This window comes from Polyodon spathula, chromosome 12 (assembly GCF_017654505.1).
Source record: "Polyodon spathula isolate WHYD16114869_AA chromosome 12, ASM1765450v1, whole genome shotgun sequence".
Lineage (NCBI taxonomy): Eukaryota > Metazoa > Chordata > Actinopteri > Acipenseriformes > Polyodontidae > Polyodon > Polyodon spathula.
The window spans coordinates 3,218,873-3,235,571 of NC_054545.1; the positions used below are offsets into that span (position 1 = coordinate 3,218,873).

The window sequence follows — 16,699 nt, forward strand, 5'->3', positions numbered from 1 at the left end:
GTCTTCTCTGTGGAGGCAGGGGCACACCCAAGTGAAATTGATGTTAATGGGTATCTTTGCCAGTTTTATGAGATTATGATAATCCACCCAAACCTTGGATTAGAATATGAAAAGAATTGTCCTCACATGCCTCAGCTGAAAGTGGGTCCCCTGTAAATCCACCAAGCTCCCGAAATGAGAATCCTAGAGATAGCATCTCGTCACTGCGGGCAGCACTGTTCCTTTGTATATGGGATGGCTACCACAAGCCTGGGCACATGGACTACCAGATGTGCAGTTGGTAGGTGCGTGTGTGTGTGTGCGTGTGTGTTATTCCCATATACCCCCTGAAACACAGCTATGCTGTGAGAGCTGACAAATACACTTGATAGGAAACCAAGGACTGTTCACATTTTAAAAAAGAAACAAAGGAACAAACCTGCAGCAACATATGCCAGAACCACATTGTATCATATTCTGAATATATCTGACGCATACATACAGCTTAATATAAATTTTATTTAAAGAGAACACAAATAAAACATTAATTATAATATTAACAATAATAACAACACATTTAACTGCATACATGTACATAAACCCAATGTGCAACAAAATTAAGAGGTTGCAAATGGTTTTAAATAAAGAAGACTTGGCGACACAAGCTTGCAAAATTATTAAATGAAAATGCTCAGTGTACGGTAAATGACCAGAGGCAGGATCACCAAAAAATGATGCACCAAGTCCCTTCGAACGATGGCCGACTGACTCTAGGACTGATGGAAAGTATTTTGGCGTCTATTTGTTCAGGACTCCTTTCTTCACTCCAGGGATTGAAAAGCTGCAACGATGGCCGAAATGTTAAATTCATTTTTTTAAACCCTAAATCTAGTCTATAAAAAGTTCAAAAGGTCTGACTATAAACCTAGTGCAAACACTTGGGTTAACTCTTTATCTGAACAACCTAATTCACAATGAAGCAATTCTTCAATAACAATTCAAACTATTTTTGCTGACAAAATACTTAAGGCAGAGAGTTTCAGGCTGCTAGGGTTAACCTGTTTTCCTCATGCATTAAAATAACAAAAAAATAACAAATAACCCAGCGTGTCCCTACAGTATGCTACAGTGGTCACTCCCCCACCCACATTGTTTCCCCACAAACTTGGATTTAGGTTTCTAACATGTTGTTTAACCCTGATGAGCCACTGTCTCACTATTTCTGGATTGTTTAACCCCTTAAGGTACACAAGGAATTGAGCGGTTGCTCAGATGGTTTCTTATTAAAACGAATCTGAGGCTGACTCATGAGGAAACCTGACAATTTGGATGACCAGATCCAGCCTGGCGGTGCATTTGAAACCCTGTTTCGTGCACCTCATTGCAAAAATAAGAAAACACATGTCCCCTTGTACTTTAAAGGGTTAACCAGAACTCTTCTTCCTTCACATTGATTATTTCTTGGGTTTCTCCAGGATGTTGAGGAATTTACCTCTGGTCATTTCTCTGGCTAATATAGAAAAAAAAAGAAGAAACTAATTATAAAAGAGAAAAAACAAAACATTTCTCAATACTGCAAATGAACCAAAACACAAGTTAATAATAAAATGCTTAGATAAAAAGATTAGGGTAAAACTGATTTTCCACAAGCAATTTGCTACATAAATAAAAGCTCAGGCAAATGTAAACTGGATACCCTTTTAGAGAAGAGAGATTAAAAACGATAATTATACAACCGCATGCAAAAATACACATTAATTAATGTAATCTGGAGCTCAGTGTTCCTGTGCCACTGGTGCATTAACAGCTCTTAATGGGAAGCCTGTGCAGATGGATTAGTCCGCTAGGCTGTGAGCGATTCGCCAGGATCAGGCTCTTAGAAGTTCATTTTTTAGCTGTGTGACTTATTTGATTTTTGCATCTAAGTAATTTTTTTCCCCTGTATACAGCTTGCGTCACTGTTCAACTACACAGATGTGAGATACACGATATTAAATGTACAAAAAAATAAATAAAAACAAAAAGTAAATATGGTGGTACAGAACCAGTTTCAATTTTATAATCATTAAATATTATCATAGCCACGTTGGTCATGACATTGTTAAAAACCAAGTCCTGCAGTACTTGCACCAATCAAACGCATGTTTAACACTCAATTATTAAAAAAAACCTCAAGCCATTATTATTATTATTATTTTACTGTAACTGGAAACTGAACAGTAACAAATGACAGTACTGACTGACAATAATTTTATATATATTACATACACAAACACCAAGGATGTTCCAAGTGCTCTAAGCGGATCTATTTTCTTTTTGGCATTCAGAATAGAACTTTCAAAAGTCACAGCCACTATAATTAATACTCACCGTGGAGTGAAATATTTATTCCATATTGAACCACACCAGTTCATTAATTGAATTGTTTCCCTTTGGAATTACATGCACAGATGAATTATTAATATTTAGGGAATTAACTGATTATTCACCAGTAATGAATTGTAGTTACTGGGTCCATACATATTCAAATACCGTACTACTTGTTAGAGTTTAACATGGCTTGATTGTAGAATTAATATCCCCTCCTCTCCATTAAAAATGTTTAGCAATGCAAATTGCATATTTCATTTGTAAGACATCAGAAAGGGAGGGCATTTTTACAAACATCTGTTCATTTTTGACTTCCAAAACAACATCACACACGGTACGCTCATACCAAATTGACAGAGCACATGTCGACCTGCCTGGTGGTGGCAGGGCTGTGTGTGTGTGTGTGCGTGCAAAGTTGTCAGGCATGCGATTCTTGCAAGCCTTGGTCAAGGCTCTGAGAGACCTCTGTACCCATCTTCCTTTTTCAGCCCCCTAACACACAGAGTAAATATGACTGACAGTCAGCTGTTCTGAATGGTTAGTAGATCTTGAAGGTTGCAATTTATATTATACACAGTGCACTGTTAAGTAGCACAGTCCAGTTCCTGCACTGTTAAGTCCAGCTCCTGCACTATTAAGTAGCACAGTCCAGCTCCTGCACTGTTAAGTCCAGCTCCTGCACTGTTAAGTAGCACAGTCCAGCTCCTGCACTGTTAAGTCCAGCTCCTGCACTGTTAAGTCCAGCTCCTGCACTGTTAAGTAGCACAGTCCAGCTCCTGCACTGTTAAGTCCAGCTCCTGCACTGTTAAGTAGCACAGTCCAGCTCCTGCACTGTTAAGTCCAGCTCCTGCACTATTAAGTAGCACAGCCCAGCTCCTGCACTGTTAAGTAGCACAGTCCAGCTCCTGCACTGTTAAGTCCAGCTCCTGCACTGTTTAAGTCCAGCTCCTGCACTGTTAAGTCCAGCTCCTGCACTGTTAAGTAGCACAGCCCAGCTCCTGCACTGTTAAGTAGCACAGTCCAGCTCCTGCACTGTTAAGTAGCACAGTCCAGCTCCTGCACTATTAAGTAGCACAGTCCAGCTCCTGCACTGTTAAGTAGCACAGCCCAGCTCCTGCACTGTTAAGTAGCACAGTCCAGCTCCTGCACTGTTAAGTAGCACAGTCCAGCTCCTGCACTGTTAAGTAGCACAGTCCAGCTCCTGCACTGTCCAGCTCCTGCACTGTTAAGTCCAGCTCCTGCACTATTAAGTAGCACAGCCCAGCTCCTGCACTATTAAGTAGCACAGCCCAGCTCCTGCACTGTTAAGTAGCACAGCCCAGCTCCTGCACTGTTAAGTAGCACAGTCCAGCTCCTGCACTATTTTGGCAGAACGTTATGCCTCGACATATGTGTCACTTATTTTAATGTCCATTACAGAGCAAACACTAACATTGCTGGTTAGCTCCCTGCTAGTTTTATACATTAGTTAGTAGAGATACAGATCGCTTGATCACACCACCAAACTATGTGATATTGATATGACAGGTAAAATAGTCAATGGTTTACAAAAGAAAAAAGGTTAATTTGCAATTTCTTTACAGTGAAAGATAATTAAAACCATTTCTGCTGATATCACCCGATTAAGCTTTCTAGAAACTTTGTCGGTGAATCAGTGTTCCTGAATGCAGGTCTGTGAAAGGGTTACCCGTCTACTCCTCTGAAGCTAATGAAAAAGCCCACTGGATTGTAATTTAGATGAGACGAGCTGCTCTGAATAATAATGAAGGAAACGCTCTGTGGATGTTTCACCTTGAGGTGTCCATCATCAGGTTAAACATGATGCTAATTGGATTCAGACTGATTCATTTCTCTCAGTGCTGTCTATTCGAATAACGGTTTAACAAAATAATCACAGCGCCCAACACTGAAGCCTTTCCTTAAAAGGAATAAAACCATCAGAAATCAAGAGCTATGAAATAAATTAGGGTGACCCGCAATTACTGCCGCGGTGATATCGTTTTCATATTAGAAGAAATTACAGGAGGAGAGAGAGGAGAGATCTTTTCCAACTTGATTTGCTTTTGAAAATGCTCATTATGATGAGGTGGGGGTGGGGGTCGCAGGGCTTGATCTTTCTGATGATTTCTTCAGGCTTGCTTAGCATTCACTAACCGGGCACTTGCCTCGTAGTTTACAATGGTAAATTTGCACCTTAGTTTTGCGGTGTACAGTGCTCCTCCCGTACTGTGCATTTGCTTTGTTTTACCCTTGTTCACCATGGGTATGTTTTAATGCTTTAATATAATTCAGCGATTTAGCTTCTTGCCTGTGTTTTACGATTGAATACCAGCAATTCAGATCCGTAGACGTTTTCAGGAGCGCTCTCTTAACAGAGAGCTGCTCTCCAGATCTAGCTGGTCAGGAGGAGAGGAACTAAATGGTAGAGCAGCAAACCCTGATTTATGGATTTCCCAAACTGATGAATTCTCTATGTTAATGGAAGTTTTTGCTCAAATTAACCCGAGTAACTTGAGCACTGGCAGATGAAGCTTTCACCAGAAACTAAACAGAACCTGCTGGCCCTGAGGCAATCGTCAACCTACAGTATTGAGCCATCAACACCCATCCTAAACTAATTCATAAACCAAGATCAGAGCCATCAACACAGCCTAAACTAATTCATAAACCAAGATCTGTCTTGCTCATATTCATCAACGTTTATTAAATAACTCCCATGCTTCTTTAGAGAACTGTCTTTTTTTTTTTGCAGCTGTTCTTGCTGTCGTGATTGTTCTGTAGCCGAGCCCGAGACGTGGGGCCCAAGCCTGCTGTCTCCCGCGAGACTTCCAGCGATTGCCCTTCTGCTCCGACCATTCATTCCTTTTCAATTCATCCTAAGTTTCTTCCTCGCATGAAAGTAAACTGATTTGCATTGTAAAGTCAGATTGAAAACTAAGATAAGAAGGTATACAGGATACCCTGCGGCCTTGTTCTAACACCCACCCACCCGCCACACACACACACGTGCCAAGCACACGCCCATCCTCAAGATCAATACCGATTAGTGGAAAGTGACCTTTCTAATCAACTAAACGAATCTCCAATTACAAATTCTGTACTTCATTAATCAGCAGCTTGTTAAGGTTGCTATTTACACTGAATGAATGACAATTATTTTTTACTTTTTTTATTTTTATAATAAACTCTTGTCTGTCTTCAGCAAAGAACATGTTTTAATATCCAATAGTTTACTAAACATTATTATCCCAATTCATTTTCAACTGGCACACCTTTTCCTGATTTCAAACTTTGTAACTCAATGCTGCTAGCCATGTATCCTTTAGAGTAGTAAACATCATACCGACAGTGTACAGCATCAGCTGGTGAGCAATACCTGTGCTTCAGGCTGGCTAAAAAGAACTGCTGTGCTTAAGGGATTGCTGTGTTGTGATTATGACTTCAATTTAAAGGCCGCTTTTCAATAATCTCCCTGTAGAAATGGGAGCATGATCGCTCTTGATGATGCAGTGCGTTGGAGACAGCAATCCAATTTAAAATGGTAGCGGCCATTGACCGAGTCTCCAAATAACACGAGGCACTTCTTATTGCATCTCTATTGCCCTTAATAATTACAACAGGAATAAAAATAATACCCGTACATCCCTAAAGCCACGCTGGGTCTGGCAATCAAGCCTGAGCAGGTTATCACAATCAACTGGCTGTTTGGCCAAAAGTAACAGGAGTGGAATTAAGATGGATCCTCTTGGCTCCTAAGTCAGATGACCACCTAGGTTAACTAGTGTCCTTTTTCCTCCACTTTGCCCTGATACAGTTTCATTAAGCCACAAACAGACTGTAATCCTACCCCCTTTGCTCCTCTTAAACTGCCACACTGAGCCATTACAGAGTGTAATCTTTATTTAATGGATTTACATCCATCCTTCCTGCCAGGATTCCCTGGGGCCTCGGAGAGCAAAGAGGAGATGACAAGTCCTCCCCACACCAACCCCCAACCCGACGCTCATGTTTGTGTTCAAAATTCAATTACCCACTTATTGATACTTCACAGGCATATTTAAGATGCGGACACGAGGCATGATTTCCCAGAGGGGCCCTGGCTCCTCTTTATATCCATGCCCATCTCCCCTTCCTCCCAAGCCCCACACACTCACTCACTCTCACACACACATACACACACTGGACACGATTCCTAAGGTGTCCCTATTAATAGGAAATCAGTCACAATTCATTCATTAAAATACCCAGAAAGGTTTTCTTCGCTACTGTGATTAGCTGAAAAAAAAAAAAAACCCTATGAATTCTTAATTTATTTATGTAAATGATGTGTCATTTTGAATCTGCTCAAGATGGAACAGACAAGACAGAAGGTGCAGTGTGCTAAACTTTCTCTGCGTGTACTGGACTAGCCTTGTTGCTAGACTCCAGGAGGGATTAATGGCTAATGAGGTTTCTGTTTGTTTTGAATTAAATTTCCATTCCCTGAAGACTGTGGATGGCACACTGTTAATTTTATTGAGCTCAACATAATCTGTCGGTAGTCAGATTCTAAACCCTTATGGGCAATATTTTATTTGAACTGTTTTAACACACAGAATAGGCACAAAGGTAGCTGTACAGTTAAGGCAAATTGCATCACCCTGTAAAATTAACTAATTTTGCTTCATAAAGTCGAATGAAATGCAGGCAGAGAGGCGAGCATTTTTAAAAGCAGCTCACATAACGCTACCCAAAAATTGAGATGGGAAGTTTGTTTTGGCAGAGTTTCCAACGTTCTGATGTTGTCATTCTGACGGGCGTTTTGAGCAGAAGAGTTCTAGTGTCACCTATTTATCTCAAACGCAGCGTGTACTTCATTTTGAACCTGTCAGTGGCACCACTTCATAACCGTTACTCTGTCTTAGAGGCACACTGATGGATAGATAAGAGATTCCCAGGACAGGGCAGAAATGCAATCATATTCAGTAATACAGTTCTTTTAATAAGGCAAAAACTGATCTGCGCCAAATCTCTTGAAATGGTCTCAGAAAACGGATGTCATTAAGAATTGTCACATTTGCCCTTCAGAGTTGTCTACGGGTACAAAGCACAGCTTAGGCCATGCTCTCGTCACAGTATGTGGTGCAGTTGGTGGCAAGAAATACTGAGGCTCGGAATTAACACTAAGTTGTTTATGCTGCTAAAAAAAAAAACTAGTTTAGCTGGGAATCTCATTCAAACTGGTTGTTTATCCTTTCAATAGAAAAGTGACAAATGGATAAAATCTTTGCAATGGACTGACTTGTGAGGGGGCTGCTGTAGACTGGGGTACAAATTCACAGCTATCTTCAGAATCATAGAATTAAAATCACCTGGAAAATGAAAGGATGGCATCGTGTAATTGTCCAGGTGAGAGCTGATGTTCCCGATGGGAGCGGACCAGCTCTGAAGGAAAGGCAAGCCTGGTGCCTTTCAAACAAATAATGAGGACAGGACAGTTCTCTCAGAGGAAAGCCAATGTGAGAGCATGTTGTCTAAATGAAATAAAAGAGCATCCCACTGTTCACAGCAGCTTTAGCAGCTAATGACAAGAAAACAGATTCACTAACGTTTGAATGAACAGAGAGTGGTATGGAGGACCAACATATTAACATTTCGTAACTCCCAGAGGGAACACACATACCGGTAGATTTCTGTAGTCTCTCTGGTCTTGCAAAACTTCAGACACCATCCACTACTGCTTATTAGTGGGAAAGATGCATGAATAAGGGATATACAGTATGAATTGCGTTTGTTTTGAGTAAAAGAGAAAACAAGAGACACAGTTTACATATGACAGTTTTGGCAATGCCTATGACAAAACAAACCCAGCTTTTTTGTGAATACAACATGTACTGCTGCCAGAGATTTCTAAGTTCTCTATAACATGTCCAGTAATGACAACAGTACTGTAATGCCAATATTACATTTGGACATGCACTTGTTTATGGGATGTTTTTAATAATAGCATTAATAACATTTGGCAATTGATTGCACCAGCTCACACCTGCACTACTCCAACTCTCTTGCCATTAAAAAAAAGCAGCAGGGACAAAAGAATCCTGAAGGAAACAGTTAACAAAAAACAACAAGTGTTTAAGAAGCAACGCCCCACAGCGCCAGGGTCTTCCCAAAGGAACATTCTCAATTCAATTACCATCAATAACATTAGTTATCAGTCTTGTTTCATACCCCCTGGGAAGCAGGCTCTGATGACAATACTTAGTGTTCCATGGTAAAGCTATTCATTAGGCCAGAAGCAAGCAGCTGGGACTGCCACGTGCTCTCTTTCAAGGAGCCTGACCCACTGGGAATTAGGGGATGGATATCATTTCCAGAAGCAGAGGCAGCTGTGGAGCTCCCCAGGAGACTGGGCTCCCATGACACTCCAGCGTGAACTTGAACGCGTCACCTTTCACTAATTATCTTGAATAAATGGTGGATTTGGAGCAATGGTTCAACAGAACCCATAAATCTACATCAACATGCATGCCCACATCTACAATACACACCAGCTAGTCCAGACACAATATCACACGTATATAAGCGTTGTAATTACTTATTGTATTAAAAAATGGTTATTCACTTAGAACGCACAAAGAAATGTATTTTGTCGTGTTTCAGAGACAGATCTTAATACACCCTTCACTACTGATGGAGAAAGAAAAAACAAAGGTTTTATTTTTGTACTGTTCAAAGCATGCGAGTATCACAGTAAAACATGGAGACAATCGTCTAAGAAGGGCAGCAATAGAAATGCAGAACCCAGTGCCAACAGAAACATGCCCACTGCCTCATCCGGGACTCCATGCAATAATACAGGCCCCTTTCCACATTGCAAGGCTGCATAGCCATTTTACTACACCCCAGCAAGTTATATAAATGATTGGTGCACCAAGTCATTAGTGACTTGGAGAACTGTTTTAATAAGCCCCGCGTTTATCTAGATAATAAATCTCAACTCCACCCAGCTCCGCTTTCCTGTCTAATTTAAAGGCTGTGAAAAAAGGAAGCCATAATGAAAAAGTGTCCAAGATTTACAGGGTTTGCAGAGACACAGAACAAGCAGCAGATTAAACTGCAGCGCTCGGAAACCTACCTTAAAAAGACACTTAAAAAATACAGTATTCCAGTTGAAGACCTAATTACAATTTTGACATGAAACCATTTAAAATAACCTGGTCAAGATTGTGAGAACATCAGCATCATTTGGCATACAAGTTTATTAATGACATTTCTTTCCACTTCACAATAAAACAAGCCACTGACAAAGACATCTCCTCATAACATTGGTCTAATTTGAATTACAATGACCTGAACAGCAACATTTTTGGTCCGGACTATTGCTCAAAGCTGTGAGGAAACAATTGCTTTGATGAACACAGTTAACACATTATCTGCTGACAAGTCTCTGAACTGTCTCGATGTATGATGTATATGTGTGTGTGGTACTTAAGGCAGTTCAATAAACCTACATTTCATGGGCAGTACCTTTTGACACCTCTGTGTTCTACAGGTCAATATTAAAGCTGTAACTGTGTGCATCAGACACCAATGGTTTAATTTCCTTCTGAACGAAGGCTCATCTGTAGTGCCACCTACTCCTCAAGCTCCCCTTTAGCATTCCTTATAAAAACACAACCTCCTTCAATGTACTAAATAACTAGTTTAGCAATGCAAGCACTACAAAAAGGCATTCATCTTGCTACACGATATTTGTGCCAGATTTCAAGAATACTTTGTTCAACTAATAGACAAGCAAATTACTGCTGTACATTCATAATCTTGCACAGCAACATTGTGACAAAATGTATATTTCAATCCTCTTCGTCTAGCTGCTGGTGTTTGTACTGTATAATACCCGTTGGAGATTTCCCACTACTAAATAGGATGGGGTCAATCCAAACTGAACACAATATTGTTACTCAAAATGTAGGAACATACTGCGTTTCAGGGTGATCAGCAGAGCCACCTCTGATCAGTTTTAAAAGTTCTGACTCCTTTGTACACCTTATCCACTACACTAAAAAAAAAAAAAAAAAAATCTACCAGACAGGACTGCGTCTGCTATGGAATTATTAATATCAGGTCAGCAGATGTAGGCCAGAATAAAGAACAGCATCATCAGATTGCTGTCTCAGTCAGCTCTGTACTGTATGTCCCTTCAAACTGCTTCAACAAACATTTGAACCTTAATTAAATAACTAATCTACACTAAACAGGAGTATGAAATACATTTTGAGATCTAATCCCATATGATAGTTCTAAAAAAAAAATAATAATAATAAATATCCTTGACCATTAAATATGATAAATCTAAATAAAAGTGCATGGCGTACCGCTTCAGAACATTAATTATAATTAATTGGTTATATATATATATATATATATATATATATATATATATATATATATATATATATATATATATAACAAATTAATGCACTTGCCCGTCACACGTGATTTCCGACTCTGTCACCAGTTTTCTGATACAAAGCCCACCTCTTCAGTGTTACAATTTATCTCCGTCACAGCCTGCGTTTTTTTTTTTTTTTTTTTTTTTTTTCTCTCTAATTATATTGTGCAGTTACACAGCGCTTCCTCCAGTTTCACTTTACAAAAATGCAGCCAAAACCTATCGAACGAGACAAGCTAGGGTAATGTAACAGTGAATCATTAAACAGTCTGAGATACTGTGATGTTTTTTTGTTTTTTTTTTTAATCTGTGATGTTTAGTTGTGTTTGCGCATTTTCATTTGCAAGTGAACTGTGACACTAAGACCTTATCGAGTACAATATTCTGCAATTTTGAATACTGACTTGGGATGCTGTTTTAATTCTGGAAACTTTTTTTTTTTTTTTATCTGTTGGTTTTGCTAAATTGCATTGCCTTTTACGCAGTTCTGTGCATGGATAACATTTAGATGTTTTCTGCGGTTTGGTCGTTAATGGGAAATTGTATATACCGTTACAATACATGTCGGATTTAAAAGTATGTACTGTATTACAGTTAAAGTGCTGTCTCTAGTTTTGGCAAGTAATATTTTCAGAATCATATCGTTCTGATTTAAAAATTCTACTTCTTTTGAAAATATAATACTGTACCAACAAAACCAACACAGTGCCTGGAAGCCTTAATGGAAGCCTTATTTTAAAACACCGTCCTTTCAGATATGTATTTTTGCTATTTATCTTTTTTTGTGTTCCATGAAAAACGAACAAGGATATAAACAAACCATTCCCATTCTAAAACTAAACAGCACAAAGGATTCACATTAAGCAATACCCTGGAATGCTTTAATATTGGAAAGCGTTCCTCTATTAAACAATCATTTATTTCCAATCTCTCCACTAAATCCTGCTTGGCACAATCCTTCCTTGAACAATTCCTACTTAATCATCCCATCTTGATGGAATTTTACAATCCGCTGCGGTCCTGCCTCTCCTTTGGCATTCACGCACAAGGTTTGCAGTAAAGTTATTCTTTCAAAGGGGGTTAGGATGTCTGTCTGTTCATCAGCACAAAAAAAAAAATCGAACTCTATCGAACTCTGCAATGTATCTATTTTGCATCATAGGTTCTCGGCCTACTTGGTTTGTGATATACAAATATATCATCATTTTAATATACCGCACATCGCTTTGAGAGGCAAGGTCCACAGTGCAAATCACAATAGAGATGAGATGTAAAAAGACTTTTACACTAATGTTCATTACACCGTTAAAGCAGATAGGTTTCATTTACATTTATTAAGCAGTAAAATAAATAAGTTTAGTTGAATCTACAGTACCTTTATATAGAGTACATCATATATATACAGCCTTCTAAATCCTGTTTGATTCAGATTCTTCTTGGGTATATAGCTGTTCACTGTTTTTAATTATCTGTACATATGTACACACACATATATATATATATATATATATATATATATATATATATATATATATATATATATATATATATATATATATATATATATATATATATATATATATATATATATATATATATATATATATATATATATATATATATATATATATATATATATATATATATATATATATATATATATACATTGTACATATACATTATAATTTTGTCACTTAACATATGGGCTAATCTTGTAGAAGGAATATATCTTATATATATTATATTATATACATATATATATATATATATATATATATATATACACACACACACTCAAGGCTGATGAATTCTGAGAAGGATATTATAGCTCCCACTTAATATCTGTTAATGACTATATGCCACATGTCATAAGGATTTAAAAAAAAAACACACATTAAAATGCACCAATACAGTAGATTAAGTAACTATCTTATTCTTAATAAATAAAACAATTTAGACCATTAGTGACGATAATCCATTCTGTGGATTATACAGATTGGAAAGCTGCCATATTAATATAGTCTTATTTTTTCAGCTTGCAATGTTGAGATTTACAAAATACTACATCATAAATATATTAAAAAAAAAACAAAAAAAAAAAACACAGAATGACTGTTTTCTGCATACCTCTCCTTGTTAAATATTAACTCTACTTGCTGCAAACTGCCAGGTGAGATTGTAAGTCAGACAGCAGTTACTCACTCACTTTTATATAAACAGTAGAGAGAGTTCCAGCCACATTTAACATAAGCCTACAGAAGGCCGCAGAAAGGAAGTAATTCAAATTGAAAGTATTGGTAAGTGAAATACATTGGATTGTAAGTTTTAATTATATATTTAATTTATATATATATATATATATTCATTGAGAGCTGCTTTTTATGACATCAGTATGCATAAATCGAAACGATTAGTATGGGACAAATGCAGTACTACTATTATAAATTAGATGGAGTGATAATGTTGAGAAGAGAGCAATTTAACCTGTTTCTAATGTTTCTTTACTGAATGCATTCATATATTGAGGCTGCTATTTCAAAAGTAGGGCACTGTTCCTTCTGGCTCAGGCTGCTGTGAAAGCATACAAAAGCAACACATTGCAAGCAGAGCTCTGAACAATGAACACAGCTGATTGAGCAGGAAAAGCTGACACCACCACCCAGTGGTGAGCAAAAGAATATCTTTACTACTGAACTACTGTAGGACGACACCAGGCAGAACCTGTCCCAAGAAAACATTGTTAAAAGCCACTGCATTGAAAGACTTGACAAGATGCACTCTTCAGGGGCAGGTGCCAGAACAGGATACAATAAACACAACCAAACAAACAAACAAAGAACAATGAGTTCCAGCATCCTTTCAAGTACAAGCACCCCCGAGATGAGCACGCAGGGTTACAACACACAGGCACAGCATTGAGATGAGCACGCAGGGTTACAACACACAGGCACAGCATTGAGATGAGCACGCAGGGTTACAACACACAGGCACAGCATTGAGATGAGCACGCAGGGTTACAACACACAGGGCACAGCATTGAGATGAGCACGCAGGGTTACAACACACAGGGCACAGCATTGAGATGAGCACGCAGGGTTACAACACACAGGGCACAGCATTGAGATGAGCACGCAGGGTTACAACACACAGGCACAGCATTGAGATGAGCACGCAGGGTTACAACTGAGATGAGCACAGGCACAGCAGTTACAACACACAGGCACAGCACTGAGATGAGCACGCAGGGTTACAACACACAGGGCACAGCACTGAGATGAGCACGCAGGGTTACAACACACAGGCACAGCACTGAGATGAGCACGCAGAGTTACAACACACAGGCACAGCATTGAGATGAGCACGCAGGGTTACAACACACAGGCACAGCATTGAGATGAGCACGCAGGGTTACAACACACAGGCACAGCATTGAGATGAGCACGCAGGGTTACAACACACAGGCACAGCTTGAGATCCATGCAGGGTTACAATACACAGGCACAGCATTGAGATGAGCACGCAGGGTTACAACACACAGGCACAGCACTGAGATGAGCACGCAGGGTTACAACACACAGGCACAGCATTGAGATGAGCACGCAGGGTTACAACACCACACTTTAACCCTGCTTACATCCATGATGGCAAACAACAGCAGAAAGCTCTGTCACCATAAGGTAGGATGATGGGGCAACACGCTGGATAGATTATCTGGCCTCAGTGAACAACCGTTTGAAATGAACAAATCAGGACCATTAGGGGACAAGATAAAACGGGAGTTTAAAAAGGACACTTACACTCTTCCAGCCCAAGCTGATAAGCCAGATTCTGGAGTCCTTTCACCTTCTCCCTCAGATTTGCAGTTGTCAGACTCCCCAATTCTGCAAACAGACCACTGACTCAGTCAGCACCCCTTGTGGATCATGCCATTTTCACAATAAAAAAAGACAGAAATGAGAATATTTGTGCACAAAATATATCCAGTGGTTGATAGCAATATTTTATTTTGTATTTTTTTTTTTTTTTTAATATATGAAGAACCTAGAAATACCAAAATGCAAGGATATCTGAGGATATACTTCATTTGTACACGTTAGCTGGACTTCCTTTGAAACCACTAATTAAAGCAAAATAAATGAATGTTGTGTTCATGTTAAATGGCAGAAAGAATTATAGACAGAAAAAAGGACAAATATTATACCGTTTAACATTTCAATGTCATCGTTCTCCAGTTCTGCCATCCACTTGGGAGGGGAATTGGTAATGGGCTAACAGACAAAGTAGAATCAGGGTTTATCAAGTAGAATGTGTAATACAATACAATTAGTAATGTATGATCCTCTTTCTTTTAAATATATATATATATATATATATATATTATATATAATAGAATATATTATATATATATATAATTTGGTTTACCTTATCGGTTATCTCTATGTCCGTTACAAAACACAAAAATGTTAACGTCTTTTGACGTTGCGACTTGCATTACGTTTTTCAGTAATCAAAAAATCCATTCTCTTAGGCTAAACCGATACGTAATTTAAAATGTAATATATATATATATATATATATATATATATATATATATATATATATATATATATATATATATAGTGTGTACTCACACTTTTAAAAGAGGCTGCGAATTCTGCTACTCCCGGCACTGTAATAAATTAAAACAACATGTAACTGAAAACTAATCGCTGTTCAGAAATGATGCGCCAATGTGTTGGCTGACTGTTGCATAACTAATTACATTGTTCTTGTGTCAGGGGAGTACTCCACTTAATGCTTTATATAACACATTACTACGTACGCGAATTGGAGTCAAATAGTTCGTGAGCATGGTATCACTTTGGCATACTTACAAACAGCAAAGAATCCTGCACTAATTTCTTGGTTGAAAAAAAAAAAAATCCGATACCTTTTGAGTTTTAAGCAATGGTTATAGGGTGCATGCCATCTATTGGAAAAACAAAGCATTTAAGAACTGAAAACACCGAATTAATTACTGGAATGTAAGCAACATTCCCATGTCTTTGAGTGATTTATTGTTGTTATATTCATTGGCGTTTGCATAATTACTTAAACAAATGTATTAAACAGATTTAATTTGGAAAGTCATTTTAAAATTAACATGTCTATGTACTGCATGTTTTCTTATTTAAAACATAACATAAAAAAACCCCAAAAAACAAAAAACGAGAACTTACATTGTTCTGGCCACAGATCTGGAGATGCACGATCTAACTTTTCAAAACTCAGCAGAGAAGTTTCAAAATCTTCATCCGGGAAAATAAAAGAACCACACTTCATGAGAATGTTTTACAGTAACGTAATCTATTTGTTATTGCCATCCAAACCGCTGGGATTCACACACTGTTTGTCACAAACGATTATTCAATACAAAATACAGGCAAGTCTGAATTCCGGAATTCCATTGATTACCGGTATAAACATTCTGGCAACTGCTTCAATTTCGCATATTACCACATTGTACTTTATCAGAGTAACACGGTATTCCTTTACATTAAACATATATACAATAAACGACTTTGGCTTTGGTTTGTGGTGTAACTGCAAAAGCGTTAAAAAAACAAAACACTATCAACTCTGAAATTAGAATTTACCTCCACTGGGAGAAGCCATCTTAGCAACAAAACCACGTGATTAGCGGACTTCTTGTTGTCAGGGAAAAAAACGCATATTACAAGAGCTCTAGTATTTCATTAATTTCATTTTCATTTTAATGACCCGGGAAAAACAGAATCGTCTTTTTGTAAAAACAGAGGTCAATCAATAAATCATAAGGGCTCGGTACAGTTCAAGATTGATTTTGAGAGTAACCAATCAAAAACCGAAAATAAATGATCCTATCAGAACTCTGGCTTGGTGGGAGTTTTCTTTTCT

At 38.2% G+C, this 16,699-nt stretch overlaps 1 protein-coding gene across 3 annotated transcripts; it reads right to left on the reverse strand.

The window, feature by feature from the left end:
* Positions 1–496: 496 nt before the first annotated feature.
* LOC121323810 (protein lin-52 homolog) lies at positions 497–16,624 on the reverse strand. Of its 3 annotated transcripts, XM_041265033.1 has the most exons (7): positions 16,420–16,624; positions 16,003–16,071; positions 15,415–15,452; positions 14,985–15,051; positions 14,581–14,664; positions 1,472–1,489; positions 498–820 (listed from the first exon to the last, which is right to left on the reverse strand). In XM_041265033.1, exons 1-7 carry the CDS (start codon positions 16,436–16,438, stop codon positions 801–803), a joined length of 315 nt encoding a protein of 104 aa, XP_041120967.1. In that variant the 5' UTR covers positions 16,439–16,624; the 3' UTR covers positions 498–800. The 3 variants fall into 3 exon arrangements, with proteins under 3 accessions (XP_041120968.1, XP_041120967.1, XP_041120966.1); XM_041265034.1 differs by lacking the exon at positions 1,472–1,489 and having other exon boundaries at positions 497–820; XM_041265032.1 differs by having other exon boundaries at positions 503–1,489.
* Between the last annotated feature and the right edge of the window lie 75 nt (positions 16,625–16,699).

Bases quoted from the DNA above. Each gene is read 5' to 3' on its own strand.
- LOC121323810 (XM_041265032.1), bottom strand. The intron at 15,052-15,414 runs GTGAGTACACAC...TTTGTCTGTTAG, and splicing joins TCGCAGCCTCTTTTAAAAGT to CCCATTACCAATTCCCCTCC. The intron at 1,490-14,580 runs GTAAGTGTCCTT...TTTCTATATTAG, and splicing joins TCAGCTTGGGCTGGAAGAGT to CCAGAGAAATGACCAGAGGT.